The sequence below is a fragment of the Mauremys mutica genome, chromosome 5, assembly GCF_020497125.1.
Source record: "Mauremys mutica isolate MM-2020 ecotype Southern chromosome 5, ASM2049712v1, whole genome shotgun sequence".
NCBI lineage: Eukaryota > Metazoa > Chordata > Testudines > Geoemydidae > Mauremys > Mauremys mutica.
The window spans coordinates 45,130,063-45,143,797 of record NC_059076.1 but is presented as its reverse complement, the minus strand read 5'-3'; the positions used below and the strand labels follow the sequence as shown (position 1 = coordinate 45,143,797).

The following is a 13,735-nucleotide window of genomic DNA, read 5'->3' as shown; positions in this document are numbered from 1 at the left end:
GAAGTTTTTGCAGGCAGCTAAGGCAACAATACTATACATGTATGCATGGCTCATTTTGCCACACACTGATGAATGTAGTAGGTACGGCCTCCTGTTTCAAGTGCACACGGACTTGAGACCAGAATGCTTCACTCCCCTTAAGGTGGCTTTTAAAGGAGATCTGCTACAGTGAATTTTCCAAAGTGCACAGATAAGAGCTCCTCTTTGCCAGATCTGCAGGAAAGAAGCTCTGCAAACACACCAGTATATACCAGCAATTTTTCATTATTTCTCTGTGTTTATTTAAACTGAAGTACGTTGTGTAAGTATTGTTTACCATGTCTTTTTCACATATGGTATTCCTAGATTCGTATCTGGCACACATAGTAGGGTTGCCAGGTGTCCGGTTTTTGACTGGAATACCCGGTCAAAAAAAGGACCCTGGTGGCTCCAATCAGCACCACTGACTGGACTGTTACAAGTCCGGTTGGCATGGGGCTGGCAGGCTCCCTGCTTGGCTCTGTGCAGCTCCTTGGAAACAGCAACATGTCCCTCGGCTCCTGGGGGGGCTCCGTGCACTGCCCCCGCCCCACACCAAGCACCGGCTCCACAGTGCCCTTTGGCCAGCAATCACAGCCAATGGGAGTTGCAGAGACAGTGTGCAGAGCCGCCTAGGAGCTAAGAAACATGTTGCCACTTGCGAGGAGCCAGCTGAGGTGAGCGTCACCCAGAGCCCGCACTCCAAAACCCCTCCCACATCCCAACCCCCTACCCCAGCCCTGAGCCTCCTCCCACACCGAAACTCCCTCTCAGAGCCCGTACTCATCACCCCTCCCACTCCCCAGCCCTGAGCCCTCTCCCACACCTAAATTCCCGTCCAGAGCTCACACCCCAAATCGCCTCCTGCACCCCAACCCCCTGACCCAGCTTGGAACCCGTCCTGCACTCCAAACCCCTCAGCCCCAGCCTGGATCCCCCTCCTGCACCCCAAACCCCTCATCCCCAGCCCCACCCCAGAGCTCCCTCCCACACTCCAAAGCCCTCATCCCAGCCCCACGCCAGAGCCTGAACCCCCAGCCGATGCCCTCACCCACTCCCACACCCCAACCCCCTGCCCCAGCCTGGTGGAAATGAGCAAGTGAGTGAGGGTGGGGGAAAGCGAGCAACAGCAGGAGGAGGGATGAAGTGAGAAGGAGGTGGAGCATCAGAGAAGGGGTAGGACCTCGGGAAGGGGTGGGGAAGAAAACAAGGCAAGGGCATTTGGTTTTGTGCAATTTGAAAGTTGACAACCCTAACACATACTAGTACACATATGTATCTAAGGCTATAACAAATTGTGTTTGAGAAAATTTTGTTCATATAATCAGAACTACCGTAATGCATATCCACATAAAGGGGAATGTGAAATGAACTTTTGCATATCCTGAATGAGCATTTAACTTTGCAACCTTAGTGTTTTCACTTTTAAGTTTGAGCTTAAACAAAATAATTAAACTTTAAGAATTTTGAGAAGTGCCCACTTGAGAAAAGAGAGTACCAGAAAATGACACTTATATTCCAGTAACTTCATGTTTGACAAATCCATAAAAGCCATTTGAGGTGGGTTGGGGAGAGGGAAGAGACACATAAAGAGATGCACATAGGAAAGCTATACCAACCAATAGAAGGAATAAATAAGAGAAGGGGCCAACTCCTCCTGTCTCCCACCTTAAGCCAAATACCACCACCCCATCTCCTTCACCTCTACACACTGTTCCATTTTCAGGAGAAAAAACAGAATAACTTACAACAAACAGCAGCACAGGAGAAGACCATATTTATGCTTCTACATTTCCTTTTACTGTTCTCTGTCCTTTCCCTTGCCTGTATTTTCTTCCCTGCATCTGCAAGTTAAAGTCCTCCCTTCTTGTTTCTTGCTCTTCTCCATTTGTGTTTTTACTTTTCTTCCTGAATCCACCTGGATTTTCTCTCTTTGTAGCTCACGAAAGCTCATGCTAAAATAAATTTGTTAGTCTTTAAGGTGCCACAAGTACTCCTGTTCTTTTTGCAGATACAGACTAACACGGCTGCTACTTTGAAACCTCTCTTTTCTATGCCTCTCTTTTTTCCTTTCAATATGTCTTTTCTCCTCTCACTGCTTACATACCCTATGAAACAGGATCTCTTTTGCACCTGTGCCCTGCCAGAGTCTGATGTTCTGTTGCAGGAGAACTGAGAAACACAGCAGCTGACTCAGGTCAGATAAGTAGCCACCTGCATATAGAAATGGTGTGGCTGAGTTTGCTGTAGGATCACTACTCGCAGTGCTTCTCAAGTCAGAAACAGTCTATTTTTCTATATCAAACCACCTCTAGGTATACATTAGTTTTGCAGGGAGGAGGCAGTTCAGGATGTCAGCCTGCATTAACTTTGGGGTGTAGAATGGTTGGTCCCAGAAGGGCATATATGCTTAACCAGCTTGTCACCTATTTCACCAGTTGATCTGGCTAACTAACCTGTCTCACGTCCCAGGCTGCAGTGGGTTTATGAAAGCTGGAACAAAGTAGTTGATGTTATAAAACCAAAAAAGGCATTGGGACAGGCCCTAAAGATAAGACCATTCTCACTTTCTAAGGATACCTGGTCAATCTAGGTAAGCCATACACTAAACATGGCCATATGTTCTCTGCATACACTCTCGCAATCCAGGACCAGGAATTGCAAAGGGAACAAAGGAAGATCCTTAGTGGAGGCAGGGGAACAAGCTAATAACTTGAATATGTTAAACTAACAAGATTAAAGCAAAATAGGATTATTTTTAGTACCAGCTGAAGAAAATTCCTGTGTTATTTTCCCAGAGAATTTGAAGTTAGCTACTCTCTATTTATTCTCCCTCACAGAGAAATTTCTCAGCCTTCTCCTATCCTTAGAAACAGCAATGTTGAATGTGTGTGTTTCATACACACAGACACTCGAGAATACTTTATAAACCAAAAGATATATTATACACACATAATGCAGACAGATAATTCATTCTTGGAGTCAGGGTTGTAAATACATACAAGGACAGAAAGCCAAATATTTCAAAGTTAAAGTTTACACTTAAACTCCTGAACATTTGAAAGTACAGAAATGCTGAATTACAGTTATCTTAACTCTACCTCAGTGTCCCACCACAACATAAACCATCCTCAAAACAAAACATCTTTCATACAATTAGTATTTCAAGAAACTCTTAAGTCAGAACCTCTGTAGGTTGTGACATTTTTTTTCCATGAATCCAGGCTAAAGTGAAGTCAAAAATTTTCAGCTTTAAAAAATAAATAAAACCCTTTCCAATCATGCTGGGATCTACAAAGAACAAGCCATAAACAGATATAATTCTCAGTTAGAATTGTTGCAAAGTGTTGCAATGAGCAGTCACTAAAAGAATCACTAGTTGAGCATCAGTCCAATAAGAGATGAGGCTATCAGGCACTAGCATAAGGATTTTTAATACTCTTAAATTTAACTATTAGGCTTTCATCTTCAGTGAGAGTACCTTACTAGATCAGAGTATCGATCCCTAGCTACATAGGCTGCAGTATTGATCTACAAGGATACTAAAGGAATCCATCTTTCTAAAATTTTTTTTTTTTTTTTTTTTTAGAAAAACATTGCTTTCAAACAATGTTCCCATGACAAGAATTAGGACTGGATTAACTGAACATTTAGGATACAGTTAGCTATACAAAAAGGCATATTTCCATCTCTCTCCACAATGAGAGTCCCTGTCCAGACATTTTTCTTTTCAGGAATCAAACATGAGACACAAAAAGAAAACAATATTTACAGAATGGCAATGCTGTAAGTGACGGTGTGAAGCTAAGCAGTGCAAAACTCAGGAAGCAGTTCCTGACAACACACACTAGTTTTTGATGGCTCAACAAAAAAACCTAATCACCTTAATCTGGACTGTTGGCAGTTCTAGTTCCAGAGTAGGGGATAAGGATAAAACTGCCAAACACTTTTTTTTAAAACTTAAAAGGACCTCTTATATTGAATCTTCAAAAGTTAAAAAGACAAATTTATTCCTGACTTATGTATGATAGTAAACTCTTAACTTACCCTTATCTCAACTAAGAACAGTCTGTTGAAGTTCAAAATTTACTCCACAATTCAATGAGGCATCCTCCAGAAAATGCTGGTTGGTATATATATGTATGACTAATCATATATAAAATAAGACCAGACAAACACACACTATTTTCCGGAGATATTACATGGAATTTACCTTCTGTTGAGCAAACAACATTTTTAAGACCTGAAAATGAAACACCTTTGCCCTAAAGGGTCTGTTTGCACATAAAATATTGCTGGAGAAAATCTACTTAAGGACCCTTGTCACGGTAGACAGAATTTTGTGCCTGTCTACATGTTCATACTGTTTCACTGTGAAAATGTGCATACATTACACTGTATCCATCTAGGCACATATACTGTGCGCCTTGCTATGGTATCCAGCCACCATACACAGCTTGCAATTTCCTTCCTTCTCCTGTCATCTCTGCTCAAAATTTTTTCAGAGCTGTGTTCTAGTCAAGGAACCGGACATGCAGAAGTGTAAGAATGAACAACTTGCATTACATATATGAGCCACATTTTACTTGGATTTACCACTGCATCATAAGTCAGGTAATCATTTTTCTCATCTTAAATCAGTTAGATTACAACCCTCATTTTAAATTTAAGGAAATTCAGTAACAGCCCCTGATAATAAACAGAATTGCAATAAAAATTTTAAAGGTAGGTTAGTTTTGTGTTTGATAATCTTGGGGATTCCTTAAAATCATGTTCCTCAAAACTTTTTGACTTCCTACTATAACTAACATAGCGCAGCTTTTCATATAATTTCACATTTTTCACTATTTTCAATAGCTATAACTGTATATAAAGTGACTATATGCAAGTCAACATCTCAGCCTGTACGTGTCCTAAATCTTACAGCTGCAGACCTAGGCTTTAGCAGCAAGCAGCTTGTAGCAGAACTTAATTGAAATAACATGGGTTTATTTAATTAATGTGAGATACTAATCAATCACAGCAAAAAGTGCACAGAAGAGTTCTAAGGTCATAGCAAAACAGCAGTAACTCTTGCATGTCTCTCTATAAATATTACTCTGTTAAAGATCAAATGTCCAAAGTCTCTCGAGGCAAAGATGTTAACTAATTAGACACAATGGCACGAAGAAAATGAGACCATACTAACAGAAACAAAAGGCAGTCTTGGTTTTTTTGTGAGTTTTTTTTTTTTTTAAAGACAACCTACAACAACAACAAAAGAACAGGCTAAAACGTCAGATTACATCTGGATTCTTAAAAATAAAATCTCTTACTCATCAGTTTGAAGACCAACGTATCTTGGACTGGGAACTAACATGACTCTGACATTTTCCAGTTTTCCCTTCAAAATGTGCATAAACTGGTCAAGGTGACTTGAAGGTGGTTTCGTGGTATATGTTAAGAAAGCATCGTCAAAGTTAATGCAGAGTGTTTGTGGCTGATAATGATTCCCAAATGCCAAGCGACCCTAAGTTAAAAGAAAGATCAATTATTTTATTTTGCATTGCTTTGTTTATACTACTTACACAGATAACTAACCAGTCTACCATGCCAGTAAAGACTATGAGTGAAATCTTAGCCACAATGGAGGCAGTGGCAAAACTTCCACTTACTTCTGTGGGTACATCTGCAATAAGAGACTCGTGGCATGGCTGTGGCTGGCCCAGGTCAGCTGACTTGGGCACATGGCAGTGTAGACATTCAGGCTTGGGCTGGAGCCCAGGTTCTGGGACCCTCACCCTTGTGGGGTTTTGGAACCCAGGCTGCAGCCCAGCCTGAACATCTACACTGCAATTTTTATCCCTGTGAGCCTGAGCCCCACAAGCCATAGTCAATTGACCCAGGCTCTGAGACTCTGTGCCACAGGTTTTTTATTCCAGTGTAGATATACTGTATACAATGGGGCCAGGACTTTATCTCATGTGTCCAAACCTGCAGCCCTGACTCATGTGACTCCTTGAAGGAGTATGAACATACTACATCATTAATGCTGAATTATATTCAAACAGCAGCACTACAAAAAACATGTGACCATCATTGTATAACAATAGGTAGTCGAGAATTTCAGATTCTGTGATAACTTACAATATACTATGACATATCATAGAAGCTGTTGAGCACTATTCTGAATTCACCTGGCACCAGAAAAATCCACTGATTTAAAAAAAAAATCCTAATACCTATATTGAAAGTGACATGGAAATAAAGAATTTCAGTAAATGTGCCACCTAGTTAATTTGCTAGTCTCATACTTAAAAATATATATATACACAAAAATCTAGGTCACTGTGATTGAAAATCCAGCATAAATGGGCTTTTAGAAGGGTAGCAGAATTTGTGCTGAAATAAAAATAAAAATTAAACCATTTAAAACTACCTTAATGATTCAAATAAAAGCATGTCAGAAATAAAGAATTAAATTATGGTAATAATGAAGTCACAACTTTAAGAGTGAATTTTAAAGTTTCCACAACTTAAAGGCATTTATTTATTTACAGACCAAACAGGGAATGTGTCACTTACCGTGCTAACATTGACTTTGATTACAGGAATAAGGGATCTCCATGAAGAGGAAGGGTCTTGAGATTCTGTTTTTACTTTAACACTAAAAGAAAAAAAAAATCAAATCTATATTCAAATACATGTAATGAACATAAACAAGAATAATCAGAACTAAAAGCTTTCGTGACTCAGTCTTTGTTTTGCTACACAGGTGGTCATCACCAGAGCTCTCATTAAAAGATGCTATGGTTTAACAAATATGTGCAGTAGTCAATTTTATAAGACATGCAACAATAACCACCCATATATCTAAAAGGAAGATCAAACCCTGTTTTTAAATATTACAGATAACTGTGAGGACAGTCAAACTTAAGCAGCAAGGAACAGATGTTACTCATTACTTCAAGCACTGTACACATTGTACTAGATATTGTGATGTATTGTCTGTCAGATTTTTCACTTAAGGCATAATGACTTCAGTACAGCACTGCCTAAAGAAAAGTGATTGACTAGGAAGAGTTAATGGCCTTCTTCAGAGCCTCATGCCATTAATCCCCTGGAAATGTCTTGTACTGCAGTAGTTCTAGCTATTCTAAACTGAAAGAAAAAGTCAAGGGATGTGGATAATCTTTTCTGTTGTCTTAAAGGCTGTTGAAGTTTCAACTGATTTTATACACGGCCTTTTCTAGAGAATTAGTGTCCTATACATTAGGACATCTCAGCATTCCATTTATCTTATAATTTTCATTTCCCCCTCTATCTTTAATTATGCAAATCTTAAATGGGAGAATTTTACAATTTAAAAGTATATAATGAGAGCTGTAACATACGTGAAAAGAAGTTCTCATTTTAAAAGACATATTTAAATGGTTAGTTATCAAAAACACTCCTGTCTATTAGCTTGCTAAAACAAAACTTAAGAACATGATTGTTGAACAGAAAATATTCAGGCAATTAAGACCTCTTATATGCAAATTGTCTTATACTTAACATAGGGCTTGATTGTGCTACCAGGGTTCAGGCCTGGAGACGATCTTCTATATAGTCTACCCTCTCCCTCCCATGCAGAAATGAGGCTCAACTGCCTCCAGTTACATGGTCTTATTTCTGGAGATCAACAAGATTTGTGGTCTGTCCCGCTGGCCTATTTTAAGAGGTAGGGAGCAAATGCAGCCTCCCTCGTGTCTCACACAACAGAACAACTGGGCAGAAATTGGGGGGAGGGGGAAAGCACTTTTCCATCTATGACTGGTAAGACTGTGCCTCTTTTTACTGGATTGGACTTAATAACTGATCAATTCATGTGTAACCTTCTGGCTTAAATACTGTAATTTCTTGTATCTGTATGAAACCAGACAAAAGTATCAGCTTTAAAAGAGCGATAGTTGGTTCAAAATAGAATAGCCCATTTGTTTAGTAACACAGCCTGGTGAAAGTACATCACCCCAGTGCTCTGTTCTTTTCACTAGCACCCTCTGGAATACTAAGTCAAATTCAAGGTTTAGGTTCTCTTCAGAAAGAAATTGGCGCAGTTTACCTGACGCACCATCTAATCCTGTACAAACTTGATCTCCCATAAGTATGTTCCATTGAAACACTGGAATTGTCAGCATCAAGAATAAAACCCTTTTATGCAGATGAGGGCCAGTGCTGTGCACATTCCCAAACATACATCAAGGCCATTTTTTTCTTGCCCAACACTGCCTTGCATTTCCTCTGTTGGCCTCTTCCAAGCAAACAGTGCTGAATTGAAACTCAAAAGGTATGTCTATATCAAAATTCTGCCAAACATTCACTAAATACTGAAGTGAGGATGTAATATTTTACCTTTCAAGATTGGAGTGCGTTGTGTGTCTTCCATTTTCTTGTGCTTTTTCATCCTCTTTCCTTGGTGGAATTATTGTTGGATCCAGACCAAATAATTCTTGAAGTTGTCCATAAAGGGCAGAGCGGTTGTAGACGTGAAATTCAAAGTCATTCACCATGATATACAGTCTGGTTTCTGCTTTTGGATCTATAAAGTAAAAGAGGAAAAGGAAAATACTTCTGATTCTATTCAGCAGTTCCTTTCCATAATTCAAGCAAATTCTTCAAATTTGCATATATAGTTTGGAAAATGAACTGTACATTGCAGAGAACAAATATTGAAGTACATATTAAACAGATGTAAAAAATAAATCCAGACAATGCACAACAAAAATTCCTTCACAAAATTGTTGAATATGCAAAAAGGACCTTGATTTAGTTTCTAATAGTGACAGTATTTTGACATTTGCCAAGCTATTATAGGAAAAAATATAGAATTTACATTACACAAAGTTGTTTATGTAGGTTACTAAATTAGTCATTACGAAGTAGAAGACATAATATGACAATTTCCAGTATTAAACATGCACATTTTAATATTAATTCAGTATATTACAATTTCAGTGGTGATGCTTCCCCAAATTGCAGAGCCAAGTCTGCAATATGCAATAAGCAAATTAAATAGTATAATATTGCCATTACAAGTGATTTCTTCATTACTAAGCATATTTCAGAGCTTTATTTCTTTACTCAACTTTTTGACTCATGTGGGACAGCAATGATCCAAAGTTTATACCATATTCAGTGGCTTACAGAAAATAAAGTTATCATCTCACTCCAGTTCCTATATGAAAAAAGTCAACACTAAAATGGTACCACATTGGCTGCTTCAGCAGATGACAAGAACTGAATGGGCATACAGAAAAAACTATCTTCTCACTACACATTTTCGTGTATATTGCTGAAGGTTGTGATCTGGCACTCTTATTGTGAAATAGATTGCTTCAGCCTCAAAGGCTTTCAGACAATCATGCTCTTATCACATGCTTTCAATATAAAAATTTTAAACAATTTATTTTCATGGGATCTAACTCATAAAAAGTGTTAAGTTGAAGAAATAGCAAATTGGTAGGGGAATAAACATAAACATAAAAAAGCAGGATGTATAGTGATTTGCAGATTATACGCCATTTATTTAAAGTGATGCAGAAAGTTTGGGGTTTTTTTGGTAAACTTGTGCTGTTAATGTGTGTTATCTGTCCCCCTTACCCCCTCTCCGAGCACATTGGGGGTAATACACTAGCTTTTTCCTCCCTTAAAGTTTCCCACCACGGCCACCCCATAGGCTGTGTTAGCATAGAAGCCACTGGTGTTTTAACCAGTGTACGCCAATCTGCTGACAGTAGCTTCAGACAACATGTTGGTTAAAATGGCAGTAGGTGACTATATATTATCTGCATAAGAACTCTGACTGTTGGTACTATTGGTGGAGCTAAGTCATGACAGCAGCGAAGAGAAATTTTATGAAAATAAGTTTAGTTCAGACAAGGCCTTAGAAAGGGCAAGACCAAACTTACCAAAGAGAATTTTTTTAACTATGTATTTATTTAGGAAATTTTAACAGGTTTACAAATCCTTGCATGTAAATATCAGAGACTATACAACAATAATTACAACAGTGATTTATCCACAGAAGAGGTGCAGTGGTTTTGAGAAACATCATAGAGCAATGTAAAACAGAGATCTGATTTTTAACAGGCTGTTAACCTGTCACAGAGTGAGCATCTTTCACTACAAATGACATGTCACAGGTAGTGATTATAAAATTGAGAGAAATCACCAAAGAGAACTTTTTATAAATCAAGTGACTTGGCCAAGAAACAACTGTCCAAAGGCCTGGAACTTCTCCATTTAATAAAAAGGTAAAACTCTTTAGAACTCTAATTTCTAACGAACAGAACAAAGGCAAATGATCAAGGGAAATAATGAAGTTGAAAGCAAGAGTAATAGATAAGAAAAGACAACAACATTTGAACCCAGTTTTGGAATGCATCTTTAAATTATAGGGAAAAAACATTCTAATGGATGAGCAGAAAGATAATACTTGAAAATTTAAGTTTAGCTGAAGACCCTGAAATGTTGGAAATGTACAGATTTTAAATCCTTTCCAGATACTGCTTTATACCTGTATACTCTTTCACCCAAAGAACTCAAAGCATTTTACAAACACTAACTGAACATATCACCACTATGAGAAAGGGAAGTACATCAGACTGTATGAAAAGTACACAGAGTATGTGACTTGCCCCATGTCACACAGCAAGTCAGTGGCAAACTCAGGAACAAAACCTGACCTCCAGGCCATTATCCAGTTGTTAAAACACCACAATGATCTGTTAGCATGTGAAATGCAACTGGTATAAAACCTCTTTTTTAAACAGATATGATGTTAGAATTTTATCAATTACACACAGGATTAGTTCTTGATTATGGAAAACAGGTTTACTTTAAGCAATTACTTGATATGCCGAAGCACTGGCACGTTAGTCAAAGTAGCCATTTTTGTAAATAAGTTTAATAAAAATTACTGAGACATTCTTAATTATAACTCATGCCACTAAAGCTGCTAACTTGTACTCTAACCAACCAGGTTGGGTGTTGGGGGTTTTTGAGGGTTTTTTGTTTAAGGATTCGTAACTTTACCATACAAATTTGACACGAAAGGCAAGATCGCTATACAAAACTTTCAGAGAGCATTTCACTGCTAGGTTACAATCCAAGGGTGAATACAGGCAAGAATAACCAGAAGTGATTACTAATCTCATGGCTTCTCAGGTGCAAAAGAAAGAAAGTGTCATGGTCTCAGGATAGCTCCCATTGCACACACCACCACAAAAGAGCTTAAATGGCAACGCTGCAAGGACTGCATCAGCCATGAAGACTGGACTTGTGTTTTGCTGTCTGAAAGTGGCCCTTCCAGGTAAGCGTTCACATACAGTGGACACAAAGTGTGAGAAAACAAGCAGTGTCACTACCTTTTTGCACCTCTTCTGTGGATAAACACACCTCTAGATAAACTTCAACCTCTAGAACTGGCTAACAGTCACACTTTATGAAATACAGTTCTATAATGCACACTACTCAATTTCTTCATCTTTATATAATAAAAACATACTGAACTAATTAAGTATGCACATGCCTAAACCTCATTATCATTTGCTGTAACTTACTTTCTTCATCCATCCCCGCCTTCCTTGTCACCCTCATTCAAGTGTAAACTGTGGATTGTAAACGTCTTGTGACAGGAGTCTTAACTTTCTAATCTTCTGTAAAACACCTAACAATTTTGGATATTAAATTAATTAAGCACTAAATTTATGTGCTAAATTGTAAATGATCAAACTCACATAAATATCTGGACATTTGGGCACACTTAAAAATTGTAGAATATTAGTCTAATATGGAATTGACTCTGATAGTTAAAAACACCAGGAATATTTAATTATATGATTCCATATAGAACATTTGAGTGGCATGCCTTGACTTACTTCTGCTACAGATAGCTTGACCTAATTATGTAACAGCATGATCTAATTACATAAAAACCCACACACAATTTCCCGATAATTATCTAGTTGCAACAAAAAAAAAAAAAAAAAGTGTCCTCATTACATATTTACTCAAGAGACTTTAGCTGCTCTGAAATACCACTTGTTCTATTTGTCTAAATTATGGACTGAGGGAAACTGATGCAACTCAAATCTCTGTGTTAAATAGTTTTTGTTCCCTAATCATTACTTCCATCCACAAGAGTTACGTATTTACCTACAAATAAAAGCCAACATTCCATCCTTTATCCCTCCTACTGAGTTTTCTCCCACCCCTCCATAACTTGAGTTAATTTCCCAGGCTTTTTCGATGTATGTCATGTTATTTTAAGAACTACAGAGTTATTGTACTGACTTGGTTTTACACAAATAAGTAAGGAAATAAAGTGTGCTTCATAGGAAGTTAATTAATTAGCAACAGAAAAATCACAGAAGTTCAGATGAATTACGCACAAAAAATTGGAGTAGACAATAGCTCGCCTGGGAGATTTTCAGATAACCTTTACATTATTAAGTATACACAAAAGTTAATTTTACAGCTAATACATTCCTTGAGGCAGCCATTAGACTTCATTAATTGAATGAGTTGAATTATAATTCCTTTATTAAAAAAGAGTGGGGCTTAAAATACGTAATTATTTTTAAAGGCTTTTGGTTTTTTTGTTTTGTTTTTTTCAAGTGTGAAGGAAGTTTTGTCCTCTTTTCCACACATCAATACTCTGCTCCAAAATATTTTTAGAGAAAAAAAAGCAACTAAGAAATATGAAACATTTTGATCATCATATTCATCATCATCATATTCTTAAAGAGGAATAAACACTACACCACACTCTTAAGTAATGCTATCAATTGTAATTGAAAGTAAAATGAATAAAAAAGGTTCTGGCTTCCTCAGGGCTTAATCAAAACAAATGATTTCTTTATATAACTGATTATTAGTATTAACAGTCATATCACCACACTTATTCAGGTGATACAATTTTAACAGTCCCTCAAAGTTTAGCAATTCATCAATAGTCAGATACAGAAGAGATATTCATCATTTTTAAAATGAAGAATGATCATTAATAATTGTTTAAAATCTATTCCCAACTACCACTATCTTTTCTGTAATTGAGAAAGTCAGCAAGTGACCTAACTGAAAAGGGTGTGGGGGGAAGAGAGGGTGTGTTTAAGAGATCTTAGGCTCAGAACACAAAGGAGTGCTTTAGTTTTCTGGGATCAGATGCAACTAGACCTTCTTCATAGTTGTACACTTGATAATGGCAAGCCTTTCTTTTTGCAAGTAACAGATTGAAAAAATTAATGTTCCCTCCAAGAAATAATGATAGGAGAAAGTTCATTGGCGGGAGGGAGAAGAGAAGCATTCTGAAGTTTTAGTGGATTATGTTACTAATATTTAACTTCTATTAAAGCATATTTTATATAGCACTTTATAAAACACAGACATTGACCCTACTCCAACATTTACTTTAGTCCCCGATGGCTTACTAAACCCTTTAGATATGCATTTTGGTAAATTATGTAATAATTTCAGTAGGTCTCAAAAAAGGTTATCAGAATTGTTTTCTTTATTGCTTTAACTTTATATAATGTTTCATATTATGTTTTTCCATGCTCCTATATATGCTGCTAGGGAAAGTGAAAATTAGAATAAGTTCTAAAGAAAATGTTCGTTAGCACTTGTTAGAGTTTTATCACAGCACTTGATGCTTAAGATTATTTAAGTAAAAGTGATGTAATTATTCCTTAAACCCTTG

General features: G+C 37.5%; 1 protein-coding gene across 1 annotated transcript in view; it reads right to left on the bottom strand.

Moving 5' to 3' along the window:
* KIAA1109 (KIAA1109 ortholog) overlaps positions 1-13,735 on the bottom strand; it is a 229,333-nt gene that overhangs the window by 179,823 nt on the left and 35,775 nt on the right. Inside the window, exons 6-8 of the mRNA XM_045017971.1 lie at positions 8,389-8,575; positions 6,583-6,664; positions 5,334-5,527 (exon numbers count right to left, since the gene is read on the bottom strand). Of these exons, the coding sequence (XP_044873906.1) occupies positions 5,334-5,527; positions 6,583-6,664; positions 8,389-8,575 (463 nt within the window). The remainder of the gene's footprint in view (positions 1-5,333; positions 5,528-6,582; positions 6,665-8,388; positions 8,576-13,735) is intronic.